Below are 13,965 nucleotides of genomic sequence, written 5' to 3' on the forward strand. Positions count from 1 at the left end.
TGAGTGGAGGCCGCATATGGCCTAGCATGTAGTCAATTTCGTAAAATGCCATGTAACTTTTTTTCACAATTTATCACTTTATTGGGCTTAACAAACAGCATTGTGACATGTCATTATCCCCCCTTTTATTCTTATTGTGGTAAAATACACATAACATAAAATTCACTATCTTAACCATTTTTCAGTGTATATCCAGTGACGTTAAGCACATTCACATAGTTGTGCAACCGTCACCACCATCCATCGCCAGAACTCTTGCATCTTCCCGAACGGAAACTCTGTCCCCATTAAACACTAACTCCCCATCCCTCCTCCTCCAGCGCTGGCGACACTCATTTTACTTTCTGTGTCGATGAATCTGAATCTTCCAGGGACCTCATATAAGTGGAGTCAGGCACTATTTGTCGTTTTGTGACTGGCTCCTTTCACTCAGCACGGTGTCTTCAAGGTTCATCCGTGTCGTAGCCTGTGTCAGAATTTCGTTTCTTTTCAAGGCTGATACCATTCCGTGCTGTGGATGGACCCCACTTTGTTCACCCACTCACTTGTCAGTGGATACCTGGGCTGCCTTCACCTTTCGGCTATCGTGAATAATGCCGCTGTGAGTGTGGGTGTGCAAATATCTATTTGCATACTTGCTTTCCATTTTTTTTGGATACATACCCAGAATTGGAATTGCTGGATCGTATGGTATTTCTCTGTTTAATGTGTTGAGGAACCACCATACTTGCCTACACTTGTTCTTCTCACGTTATTTTGAAAAGAATCTGTACTTTCAAATTGTTGTATACGATGTTGTATCTATATTTGCCCATTCTGTCAAGCTTATTTTGAGTGTGGAAATAACCCTGCAAACTCACTAAAGGTTGCCCAGAGAGTGAGTCAGTGGGAACCACTCTGCCCTCACCCACTCTGCCTTCTTTTCATGGGGGGGCAGGCCTCACGCCCAGTATCCCTGGTGTCCCAGGCCATGACATCACCATCTCTGGGGCTGTTGGCAGCCTTCTCGGGCCCCTGTCTTTGTAAAAAGTTGTACTCAGAGTGGGACTTAAACTAAACAGACTTCCTCTAGGAAACACACACAATCACACTGCTGTGAAAGTTGCTTTTATGGACATTTCCCTGAGAAATATTCCTCTCTGGAAGAATAAATTCACAGGATGTAATTAAAACCATTGTATGTGTATGTTGGCCTGGGCGTTTCTTAAGTGCTTCACCAAATGGGCCACCGAATAAAGAAATGAAGGCCGGCTTTGTTCACATCCAGTAACAATGGCCTTTATTAACTGTAACCTAGGACGTTCTTCTGTTACCTTATGGACTCAGAAGTAGCCTTTCATCGGGCCCTTGTGCAGGGCATGCACCCTTGGTCCTGACCCCGGTGTGACCGACCACTGCAGGGAAAAGCAGAGCAGGTGGTGCGGTGTCACCTGGATGAAGGTGACCATCTCCGTGTCCACTGACAGTTGAATGGCATGTGTTTTCTGGCTTTCGACCTGTGAGAAAATAAGATAAATTCATGCTGTCTTCAAACATCCTAAGTTCTGAGAAGGAAAGTGGCCAAAGCAAGGCGCTTGGGGCAGCGCGGCTTCGAGGAGCTACTGTGCTGTGTCGGCTCCTTTGGCCACCTTCTGGCTCTCCTTTTTCCAGTTCTCTGTGGAACTCCTCCTTCACCCCAGTGCCCTGGTGGAGGACCCAGCCACGGGCTTGCACCGGCCTTTGTGTCGGCACATGGCCCAGCAGGACAGTCAGATACTCTTTGGGATGGACATGTGATGTGGGCTGAGAGGTTTCTCCTGCAGTTACTGAGCGAGGAGCTTGAAGGCCTGTGGTGATGCAACACAGAAGAAACTGTCACAGTGGAGACGGCACACGGAGGAAAGCAAGTCTGGAGGTGGCTGAGACCTAGGGCCAGACTTTGAGCTCCTGGATCCAGCTGTGCCTGAAGACCATCCCACCTTTGACATCCCATTCTGTAGATGACTTGGTAGGTGTGATGGTTCAATTTTATGGGTCATCTTGGCTAGGTTATTGGTCAAACACCTGTCTGGGTGCTTCTGTGAAGGTATTTTATAAATGGAATTAGCATCTACAATTCACTGACTTGACTTTAAAGAGATTACCCTGGATAATCTGGGTGGGCCTCAGCCAGTTGAAAGCCTTAAGAACAAAACCAGGTTTCCCTGAGAAAAAGGAATTCTGACTCAGGACTGCAGCATAGAAACCCTGTCTTGAGTTTCCAGCTTGCTCGGCTGCTCTACAAATTTGGGGCTCAAGGTGACAACACCAGCTCTTGTCTGAGTTTCCAGGCTGCCAGCCTGGATTTCACACTTGCCGGCTTTCTCAATTACATGCGCCAACTCCTTGTTCCCTGGGCAGACCCTAAGGCAAGGATTTGTGTGCAAGTGATTTATTAAGGCAGTGGCTGCCTGGGGAGGGGGGCAGGGAGTGGCAACGGGGGACGTGGAAGAGTGGAAACAGGTGGAATCTGATTTCAGGCCTCAGCTGGGTCCTGTGGGGGGCTCTGAGGTAGGAATTACAGTCATCGTTTGCCCTGCCTCCGGTAAGGGCTGTAACTCCCAGGTCTTTCTCTCTCTCACCTCTTGGCAGTGGTTCCAGGGCACCAAGAGCTTCTGCTACAACAGGCCAATAGATTCCTTCCTCCTTTACTGGTTTGAGAAGAGCCTCTCCTGACAAGTCATCAACTCACTGTGCTGTTCAGAGGGAAACTCGGAAACCGAGCAGGACCCTGTGGGGCTCCTGGGCACGGACGCCTTTCCACATCCCCTGATTCTTGTTTGTAGGGACAAGACTCCAGCCTCCATGACCTTCCCTGAGTTCTAAGGCGCAGATTCAAACAGTTGCTAATCAGGGAAGGGAGGGGATGCAGAGACAAGGGAGGAGCAGCCAGGAAGCAGTAGAGCAGCCTTGGGCCAGGGTCCTGGTCCCTCCTCAAGGGACACATATAACAGTGGGTTTGAGCTCTTTACAGAACTAAAACCCCCAACAAACGGAAGATGTTGGCATTCTTCATTCCCGAGAACATCACAGTTTGATAACCTCATCAAGGGACCACCTGAGGCCAGATTAAAGGAACCAGAGCAGCTCATTAGGAGGAGAGCACCTGAGGCCAGATGAAAGGAGCGCAGGCCTTGCACACACCCTAATCCTTATCAGCAACGCCGCCCTTGAACCATTGCTATAAACTCCTCATCAGATCCTCCTGGGTTGGGTCACACGCAGTTTCTGAGGGGCATGTGGCCCTCTTTGTCTGGCAAAGCAATAAAGCTGCTCTTTTCTACTTCACCCGAAACTCCAAGATCTGATTCAGCACCGGTGCACAGAGGCCGAGCTTTTGCCAACAACCCCTCAGCTACAGACCACAGCAAAGGCTTTTAATTATCCAGGTGGCCAGACTCTGCCGGTCGACACAGCCTGTGGAGTCCTTGGACTCCAGGCTTGGAGCAGGGGCTCCTGGGCCAGAGGAAGCGGATCATGGCCGACTGGCTGGCCAGGGTTCTGTCCCCAGAACATGAATCCAGAGACCCAGGGGGAGGTGGATGCCTGAACTGTTGGTCACCGAGGGTCAGGCTGGAGTTTCTGACTCAGTGAGACTGAGGGCTGCCAGGGGCAGAAGCTGAGAGACGGCCGGGCCGAGGAAGTCCATCTGCAGAGAGGGGATGGGCGCACGCACAGGACAGGCAGGGAGAGAGACAGGGAGGGTGCTAACGAGACAGAGGGAGAGAGAGGGACAGAGAAACACCAAGGTTCAGGGCAACAGTGAGAGACAAAGGCAGAGACAGAGAGAGATTGAGAGAAAGAGATTGTATTACTCAGAATAGCTGCAGCAAAATATATCCCATCTCACATCCTTTCTTTGGACGTGACATTGATGTTCCTCCACAGAGAGATAGGTGGGGTCCATGCTGGCATCTTGAACACGGGCGGACCTTTGTAACTTCTTGGACCAATAGAACGCAGCGGGAATGATGCTCACGGCTTCCGAGGTGTCGTACGACATGCATCCCCCTCCCTCGCTCCCTCTCTCCCTCTCTCCTCTTTGTCTCCCCTTCTCTCCGGATGCTCCCAGTGGAATCCGGCCACCACGTTGTGAGGAGCCCTAACCGCGTGGGGAGGCCACATGCGGTGTTCCTTCCACAGCCCCAGCTAAGCCGCAGCCAACAGCCAGCATCGGCCTGTGTCCCTTCAGATGGCCCAGCCCAGCCTCGGGGTCTCCCAGCTGAGACCTCAGTCATGAATCAGAACCAAGCCGTTCCCGCCGTGCCTGGGCCAGGTTCCTGCCGCACAGCAACCACGCGGGATGACATACGACGACGCCTGGTGATTATTGAAGCCACTGCTTTGTCACCTGGCGACACAAAGAGACACACATGGCAGGTCAAGGAGGGAAACAGAGCAGAGAGGCTGCTGGGTCCCGTGCAGCCAGCCTTCCGAGCTCAGCTTGGCCTGACGCCCCGGCCACCCCGTGTCCCCAGACCAAACCAAAGGCTCCTGGTACTTGAACCAGCTTCCGGGGACGCCTGGTCTGTGTTCGTTTTGCCTCCTGACTGTCTCTCACAGGACACACGCTTAGCTCACAGGGGTGCACAGGACTGTTCAGCGCCGGACGCGGGGGCAGCGGCCCCATGAAGGCCAGCGTCTCCTGTCCCCTCAGCCGGTGCGGGGACGGGGTTGCCCAGGTCTCTCTGGAGTCCTGCGCCCTTTTCCCCTCGATTTCCCACACACGGGAGCCAGCGTGGCTCTGTCCAAACCTGGGTCTGATCACCACACTGCTTGGTAAAACCCTGTTGACCTCCTGTGACACAGCACAGGACCCGGCATCACCAGGTCCACAGGGTCTCCCCTCCCCTCCCAGGCCCCAGAAGGGCCTTTGCCCAACTGTGCGGTGCCGCGGTTGCGACGCGTCCTCTCTCGTTGTGGCTAACTTCTCACCCTCCCTGACTCCTGCAGACGTCCTCTTGCTCCCCGGCCCCGCTCCATCCCTCGTGGCCCTCACTCCGCGGGTGATCTGTGATTCTGGTCCGTGGCTGGGTGTGAGTTTCCTGTGGCTGCCGTGACCAGTGGCACACACGGGAGGCTTCACCCAGCGGACACGTACTCGTACTCGGTTTAGAGGACAGAGGTCTGAAATCAGCGTGTCGGCAGGGCCACGCTCCCTCTGGAGGCTCTCGGGCAGGACCCTTCCTGTCTTTTCCAGCTTCTGGTGGCTCTTAGCTTGTGGCCGCATCCCTCCAGGCTCTGTCTGCTCACGTGGCCTTCTTGCTCTGTGTCTGAGTCTCAGATCTCCCTCTTCCTTTCAAACCCAAAGATCTGTCATTAAATGCAGGATGATGGAGATTGTTTACTTAATTACATCGGCAAAACCCCGTTTCCCAAATAACATCCCATTCGTAGGTTTCAGGGGTTAGGAGGTGGACTTTTCTTTTTGGGGAACCACTATTCACCCCACCTACTGGACCACAGGCTCCATGGTAAGTGTCCACTTTGGCTCACCCTGCACCAGGCTCAGTGCCCAGCCGAGGTGGCTGTCACTTCTGGCCGTCTGTTCAATGTCAAGTCCCGAGCGAGCTCTTGTGAGGGAATCTAAATATCTTTGTGAGCAGAAGCAGCTTTCGAGGAAGCTGCACCTCGGCCAGGAGAGATAAGACACCTCCTCCCGCAGCTGCAAGTCAAGGTGAGAGGAGATGGGGCCCAGAACCACGGGTGGAGGCTGGCAAGGAGCCCAGGCGCCGCCCGGGTGGGTGGGTGGGGATGGGGGAGGCACCTGCTGAGCTGGGAGGCAGGTCCCCTGGCTGAGGGCATGGACGGGCCTCCGGGTGTGTGCAGACGGTTGGGTTCTAGGTGGGAGGTTGGAGTCTGCATTGTAAAGGGCCCCAGATGCCCAGAGAAGGAACATTCCGGAGTTCTGGGGACCATTTAGGAGTTTGTGGGTCAGAGCGACAGAGCCTGAGTCGCAGGGCACAGAATCAACCTGGTGGGGCCGGAGGGAGGGAGGGTGAGGCAGGGTGGTTGGGAGCAATCCTGCGGGGTGGGGAGGGTCCCAGCTCACTCCGGTTTGAAAACTGGGGTCCTGCGTTCTGGGAGCCCCTCAGCCTGGGGCAGACTGGGCTGGCCTGGGATGGGGGAGTCATTCTCCGAGAATCTGCCCCTTTTGCTCCCTGGGGACGCAGGTTCAGGCTTCTCCCACGTCTGGACCCCGCCCCCCACCCCCAGGGGCCAGCAGCGCAGTAGGTGCCCCGGGCGGGTGCTGGGTGGAGAACGGAGCAGGCCGTGGCACTGATGCCCGTTTTGTTCTGAGGCTCTCTCTGGACCGGGAAGCAAGTGCACTTCCTGAGGAATTTCGTGTCTTTACAGTAATCCTGCAGACAGGGGTCATCAGCCCCGTTTCACAGGAGACGCAGGCCCGGAGGAGCTGCGCCCTGAACTGGTTGCTGGGCAGAAGGACTTGGCCCCCAGCTCCTGGCGGACTGCAGGCTCCGCCCCCTTTCGGAGGGTTGGCACCTCGGCTCCGCGGCGGCGGCGGGGACTCTGAAGGGCAGAGGCAGGGTCTGCAGAGCAGGGCCGGTCAGGTGTTTCCAGCGCAAAGCCGAGGGTGAGGGCTGCCCTCGCTCATGGTCTCCTGGGTAAACGTGAGGAGTGAGTGGCCCTGCTTCCTCCTTGGAGGCCAAGGGCAGGGGGGGAGGGGAGCAGCAAAGGAGATCTCCGAAAGGGGGTTGAGGCCCGAGGCCCTGAGAGCAGACGCCCCAAACACAGGCCCAGGGGCCCAGGATCAGGAGAGCTGCCCGTTTCCCACCCTGCGGGGTGGCCGTCTGCTGCCCCGTCCTGGGCTGGGCTCCGGGGGTCGAGCTGCCGACGGCACCAGCACCCCAAGCCCGGGGCAGGAGCCCTCCCCTCGCGCAGCTGGGGGCTCTGGCTTCTAGCTGCCCCAGCACCTGCAGCGTTTCCAGGGGAGGTCCTGGCTCCCTGCAGGGGGGAGGGGACGAGGGGCTGGTTAAGAGAGGAGTCCTTGCCCCTTCCCGGACCTCCTGAGCCAGAAAGCTATTGTTGGACATTTTTTTCTGTAAACATATATGCTTAATGAGCAACCCTGTAGCAACATCTCTCACGCATCTGATTATTTCCCGAGAATAAACGCTTAGAAGAGCAATTTCTGGTCAAGGATTATGAACATTTTATGCCAAGTTGCCCTCCAGAAAGACTGGTCCAGACTCCAAGGAGGGATCATTTGCGGACATTGGGTGTTTTGTTTTGGGGACACAGGTTAAGTGAGCTGCTGTGGGGCAGGCCTGAGCTGTCAGATGGCAGCAGGAGGCGACAGGGGATTTTGGGGTAGGAGGAAGTGACGGGATGGGAAAATGCCAGGGTGCCCCTGGGACTTGGAGGGGTGCGGGGACAGCCCCCTACTCTGCCTGAAGGTGGCACTGGCCCTGTGTCTGTCCAGGGCTGGTGCTCCCAGAGCTGTGGCAGCACCAGGGAGTTCCTGTTGGGAGGGGTCGGTCACGTGATCTGATGAATTCCATCTGTTCCATTCACTCACAGCCCTTTGTCGGTGGGTGTTTTGGGCTTAAAGGACCTGGAGGGAAGGTGAGACCTGAGGAGAGCGGCTGCCCGGCTGGACGGTCCTGGGTTTGAGTCCTGACTGGGCCACTGTATGTTGTGGGCACGGTACCAAGGCTCCCTGACCTCAGGGTCCTGAAAACAACAGGGCGAGCGTTAGTGCTCCCTCCAGTACCTGCTGGTGTTGAAAGCATTGACCCATGCCCAGCGGGCAGTTAGGAGGAGGGGTGGGATGCCTCTGACCCAGTGGGGCCTCAGGTCTTTCTAGAGAACAGATGGGATCCCCAGGGCAATATCAGAGCCAGGCGCCGGCAGGGAGTGACACTCTGCTCAGGCCACTTAACCCCTGGTTGCAAAGGCCCTGATATTGGGACGGGGGGCAGTGCAGCTGAAGCTGGCTGGGGCAGGTGTCTCAGCCTGGCTGCATTCGAATCACCTGGGAGCCTCAAAAATCCTGATGCCCAGGCCACATCCTAGATCGCCTGCATCAGGATCTCTGGGGTGGGGTGGCATCAGGCTTGCTTTTTTTTTTTTTTAAAATAACTGTGGTTAAGATATACATAATAAACTTTACCATTTTAACCTTAAGTGCACAGTTTTGTAGTGAGTACATTCACTCTGTTGTGCAACCAACGGATCTCCAGAACGTTATCATCCTCTCAAACTGAAACTCCAGGCCCATTAAGCAACTTCCCGCTCCCCCTCCCCCAGCCCCTGGCACCACCATTTACTTTCTGTCTCTATGACTTTCACTTCTTCAGGAAACTCATGAGTGGAATCAAACAGTATTGGCCTTTTGGTGACCGGCTTCTTCCACTCAGCTTGATGTCCTTAAAGGTTCACGCGTGCTGTAATATGTGTTAGAATTTCCTTCCCTTTTAAGGCTGAATGATATCCCACCGTATGGCGGGATATATATATCTACCCGTAGATATATATATATATCTACCCGTATGGGTAGACTACACTGTTTACCCACCCATTCATCGCTGATGGACACTTGGGTGGTCCAGGCTTCTGAGTTTTTCAAGCTCCCAGGTGTTCCCGAGGTGCAGGTCTGGTGGAGGGCCAGTGGGCATGGCAAGCCCCTGGCTCCCTGGAGGGCACGTCCTGCCGGTGGTAGTCTGTGCTGTTATCAAGCCCAAACAGAGCTGCAGGAAGCTCCCTTCCCCCAACAGACACCCCTGCAGGGCCTGCTGCCCAGGTGGTGCCCCCCACTGAACTTGAACACTCCTCCTGGGGACGCACTGTGTTGTGATTACAACACAGGCCAGGCCAGCGGGTCACACGCACGCTTGTTGGGGGGGGTCTCCAGCCTCACACGCATCGGTCCCCTGCTGGAGCTCCTTTTCTCCACCTGTAAAACTCGGAACCCGCTCTTCACCTGGCCTCAGTCCCCCCTCCCTGCCCGTCTGCTGGAGACCTCCTCCTTCTCCTGCAGAACCCTACTCCCCACCCGTGGGGAGCGTGGAAGGAGCCTAAGGAATCCACGCTTACAAACCAAAACTCAGTACACATGGTCCGACGTTATTTTAATATGCGAGTGGGCAAGAAAAGTTATTCCTTCGTTCACTAATTTATTCAATAAACGCTTTGTGTCAGGCACTGGGCTACAGTAATTTGATAGACATGATCCCTGACTTCATGGAAGGAATTTCGGGGGGCATTCACCTAATACCAAAGTAATGTATGCCCAGCCGTGCCGTGCCTCTCCAACAGAATCTGTTGCAAGGACAGGGCTGAAAGTCCCCCTTCACGTCCACACTCTCCCGGGGCTGCTCCCAGCCCCCGGCTGAGCGCGCGGGGACACGCTGGCGCTGAGCCATCGCTGCCCGGCGCAGGCCTCCTTCAGCCGGCACTCCCCGGGGACGCCCCATCAGCCCGGCTCGGGTGGGATTCAAACACCGGCGCGAACCTCCCGCGGCCCCGCCCACACCCTCCCGGCAGAAGGCCTCGCCCTTTCCGTGGGGGCGGGGACGGGCCCGACCAACCAGAGTTCCCAGAACATGCAAATTAGCTCCGTCCCCCAGGTGAGCGTGTTTTCCCAGACTCCTCTACTTCTTCTGTGGCGAAACACAGCCCCGGTGGGGCCCGACGGCGCGCGCCCCCGACAGCCCGCACCCCCGAGCAGCGTCTCCGACAGCGCGCGCCCAGCGCCGGCGCTCGTTCGTCCTCACATCGGGAGCGAAGCGAGAGGTGGACGCCCCGGCGCCCTGCTAGAGGCGCCAGAAGCCCCTGAGGGAGGCGCGCGCCCGCCGGAAGCCGCGCCCCCGACGCGGCCCACAGCCCGAGGCGCCGGAAGTGGTCGCGGTCGCGCTGCTTCCGGTCTGCGGGAGGCGCTCCGGGCGGGGGCCGCGGGGGAGGCGAGTTGCCGACTGGCCGAAGGCCGGCACCTATGGCGGAGGGCGGCGGGCGGGCCGGACCTGGGCTCGCAGGTAACGTGCGCGCGGCCGCCGGGCCCCGGGGCGGCGGGGGGCCGGGGCGGCTGCCAGGGCCGGGGCCCTGCGTGTTGCCCTGCGGCCGGCCGGGGCCCACGGAGCCGCGCCCCGCAGCCGGGGGTCGGTCAGCGCGGCTCACGGGGTGCCCGGCTGCCCGGCTTCGCGAGACCAGCCCTCGCGCCGATTTCCCCTCCTGTGGAACTTGCACCGTAACTGCCAGCCGGCTGGCCTCTAGGGCTGGGTGGGACCCCAACTGTAAAGAGAGGACGTGGGTCATTCTCCAGCTGTGAGCGCAGCGGTCGGGAGAGCCCCCAGAGGTCAGCTCCCGGGAGGGCGGGTGCCTTCTCTCCATCCTGGCATCGGTTCCCCTCAACAACCGCCCCCCTCCCCGCACAGGCCAGGGACAGCGATAACGCCACCCCCAGCGAGCTGTCAGTGACACAGCAGGTCCAGGGGCCCTTGCCCACCGGCAGAGGAGGCAGCCGTGCCATAGTTCGGTTTAGGCGGCTCGAAAGGCTCGCGCCCAAAACAGCCATCTGACTGAGGGTCTCCACCTTGAAATATTCCTGCCAAACAAATGTGAATTTGCGGGGAAGTGCGTTTGCCCGCCTTCGGGAGAGGCTTCCTCTTAACCTGCGGGGTCGGGGGGTGGGCGGAGGTTCCCTCCTTGTCTGTTGTCTCAGTTTTCCCCGGGTACCAAATGCTTCTATGTGCTCTGGACTTTACAGGCTCATCTGTGTCTCTGGAGAGATACCCCTCCAAAGAGTTTATTAGTTAGTAATAAACTAAGGAGCTTATTACTCTTAAATGTGCCAAAATTTAAGGTATAATGTTGATTTGGAGACGGGTGCAAGTAGTGCCTTTCATCCCTCCCTCCATCCATTCATTCATCCAACAAACGGTTTATTGAGGACCTGCTATTGGCTGGACCTGGCTGGGGGTGGGGATACTGCAGTGAATAAAAATACAAACAAAGCCTTTTCTGTCCTGGGCTTTGGTTGGTGTTGACTTTGACCCCAGGGGCAGCCAGGACCTTAGGGTCTGGGACGTCACTTCATGTGAGAGTGCGGGAGGGACTGAGAGGTGTTCACCTGGGGGAAGAGGACTGGCAGCTGCTTCCCAGTGTGGAGAAGAGTCTTGTGGCAGGAAGACCGGCTCTGCCTTACACAGAGGCACTCTTGTCAATATCCAGGTGGTGCTGTTTTACTGTTGAGTGTGTTGCAGGCCTGGGAGTGGAGGGGCCACAGTTAAAGCTTAAGTGCTGTGTCGAGTAATTGTGTTGTCATTGGAGAAGCTGATCAGAAAAATGCAAACTGAAAGATATCTTGGAGCTGGAGCTGGGGGAGAGGAGGCTGTGTTGAGCTGGGCAGGTAGTGGGTCAAAAAGAGGCCAGCAAAGGGAGGCCTAGAGGAGAACTTAGCAAAAGTTTGTCAGAGTCTCCTTACACCTTCTGAATCTTACCCCTACTTTGAACTTTCTCAGCCTGTGCAGTGAAACTGTGGGATAACTACAGTGGAGGATAACTACCGAAGGAGCATTGGCATGGGGGCCCAAGGGGTCCTTGATGCCTGCCTGTTGGCTGTGGCATGAGCTCGAGTGACCCATGCGTTTGTGAACCCCCACTGCTCTGCCCACCTGCCTGTGGCCTTTGTGTCTTACCTCTGCCATTGAACTATCAAATCTTGGAGTGTAAGGAAACGTACGCATCACCCCTGTTGTCCTATGGCCCAGCCTTGTATACAGTAGGTACTCAAAAGAGATTTGATTTGAATATAAAAAGCAACTTCAGCATTGGAGAGAGTCCACCAGTAGGACAGCTGGCACGGTGGGGACTTGAATGAAGGCCGTCTGAGTTCATGCTCTTTTCTTATGCCCCTCTCTGTGCAATTATGTTTATAAAGAGATATTTTGGGCTCCAGTGTGAGGTGAAGAACTCAATTACAGTTGACCCTTGACAACACAGGGCGTGGGGGTTGCCAAACCCCTGCACAGTCAAAAATCCCCATAAAACTTTACAGTTGGTCTTCCATGTTCAAGGTTCTGCATCTAAGAATTCAGCCAGGGACTTCCCTGGAGGCTCAGTGGTTAAGAATCCGCCTGCCAATGCAGAGGACACATGTTTGAGCCTGGTCCGGGAAGATCCCACATGCTGCGGAACAACTAAGCCTGTGTGCCGCAACTACTGAGCCTGCGCTCTAGAGCCCGTGAGCCACAACTACCGAGCCCACGTGCCACAACTGCTGAAGCCCGCGTGCCTAGAGCCTGTGCTCTGCAACAAGAGAAGCCACCGCAGTGAGAGGCCTGCGCACAGCAACGAAGAGTAGCCCCCGCTAGCCGCAACTAGAGAAAGCCTGTGCAGCAACAAAGACCCAATGCAGCCAAAAATAAATAAAATAAAAAATTAAAAAAAAAAAAGAATTCAGCCAACTGCGGATTGTGTAGTGTAGTATGTATTTAGTGAGAAAAATCCATGTGTGAGTGGACCCACATAGCTCAGACCATGCTCTTCAAGGATCAGCTGTAGGTATCTAATTGTACAAATTTGTTGACTACTGAACAACTTGGGGGTTGATCTGCATGTAACTTCTAGTCGGTCCTCTGCATCTGAGGTTCCTAGGCATCTGTGGATTCAACCAACCACAGACTGTGCAGTATTGTGCTGTTTACTGTTGAAAATACCTACGTGTAAGTGGACCCCTGCAGATGAAACCTGCGTTGTTCAGTGATCAATGGTACTTGTTCTAGTCCGTTCAGGATGTAATAACAGAACAGACTGGATGGCTTATAAACAACAGAAATTTATTTCTCACAGCTCTGGTGGTTGGAAGATCCAAGACTAAGGCACTGGCAGGTTGGATGTCTGGTGAGGGCCTGCTTCCTGGTTCCTAGGCGGCTGTCTTCTCACTGTGTCCTCACGTGGTGGGGGGGGTGAGGGAGCTCTCCAGGGTCTCTTTTATAAGGGCACTCATCCCATTCATGAGGGCTCCACTCTCATGACCTAAAGGTCCTACCTACTAAAGGTCCTGCCTCTTACTAATCACCTTGGGGGTTAGGACTCCCAGCATATTATTTGGCAGGACATTTTGGGGGACACAGACATTCAGTTTATAGCAGCTACTCCTCCCATTCCTCACTGATTTTGTTGCCCATTTCTCACATACCAAGTTTTTTATACTAAGCTCTTTTCTGGGCAGTTGATTGTTTGATTTCTTTATCTTTTTATTCTGATGAGAGAGAATTTCTATTATCTAGTAGGATAGATCTCTTCTCATACATACAAAAAAAACCAAAAGTGATTCTTATTTTTATTTCCAAATAAACTTCTAGAAGATTTTTGTCACATCTCATATAAAAACCCCAAAGAGATTTGTTTAACCTCTTAATTTATTTGGTATCACTTAAAATTTTCCTAGCATTGACTCTCACTCAAGTACACGGTATGGTTTTCACCATTTATTCTAGTCTTTATTGTTTTTCTGTTTTCTATCTTCATTATATAGGGCTGGCTTTCTATTTGTATGCATGTATTTAAAAATTTTCCTTTTTACTGCGGTGCAGCTTATATTCAGAAAAGTACACCCATCTTAGGTTACGTCAGATTTGTCACTCGCGGGGACTCCCGCGTGGCGAGGCCATTGCCCAGATCACATGGCAGAGTCATTCAGGTTTACAAGCAGCAGTATTTTTCTGGCTGTTGAGTTATGCCAAAGTCAGGTGTCCTTTTGTAACGTAGCAGCTGATTATATGGTTTTTCCCAACACTAAGACATTCTTGGAATACATTAGAGTAATTTTATGGGGACTTTTTGGATACATATTTTAAATTTCACTTTATTAATATTTTATTTAGGGTCTTTATCCTTAACTAGTTTGGGCTTACTATCACCCACCCCATCAAAGTTTTAAAACCTCGCCAGGTTTGGTGTCAGGAGTGTGCTAGCTTCATTAAG

The 13,965-nt window shown here is 54.4% G+C and overlaps 1 protein-coding gene and 1 long non-coding RNA gene across 5 annotated transcripts in view; one reads left to right on the forward strand and one right to left on the reverse strand.

Annotated features, from left to right (window-relative positions):
• LOC117200613 (uncharacterized) lies at positions 1–9,707 on the reverse strand. Its single transcript, XR_007478276.1, has 3 exons — positions 9,570–9,707; positions 3,834–4,369; positions 1–1,496 (listed from the first exon to the last, which is right to left on the reverse strand). It is a non-coding gene; the product is annotated as an uncharacterized LOC117200613 (long non-coding RNA).
• The window catches only part of ASB1 (ankyrin repeat and SOCS box containing 1), a 25,894-nt gene continuing 21,595 nt past the window's right edge, over positions 9,667–13,965 (forward strand). For all 4 annotated transcript variants that reach the window (XM_004262540.3, XM_049711996.1, XM_049711997.1 and 1 more), the window contains exon 1: positions 9,667–10,013. In XM_004262540.3, coding sequence (XP_004262588.1) covers positions 9,974–10,013 — 40 coding nt within the window. In that variant the 5' untranslated portion in view covers positions 9,667–9,973. The remainder of the gene's footprint in view (positions 10,014–13,965) is intronic.

The sequence above is a fragment of the Orcinus orca genome, chromosome 7 (assembly GCF_937001465.1).
Source record: "Orcinus orca chromosome 7, mOrcOrc1.1, whole genome shotgun sequence".
Taxonomy (NCBI): domain Eukaryota; kingdom Metazoa; phylum Chordata; class Mammalia; order Artiodactyla; family Delphinidae; genus Orcinus; species Orcinus orca.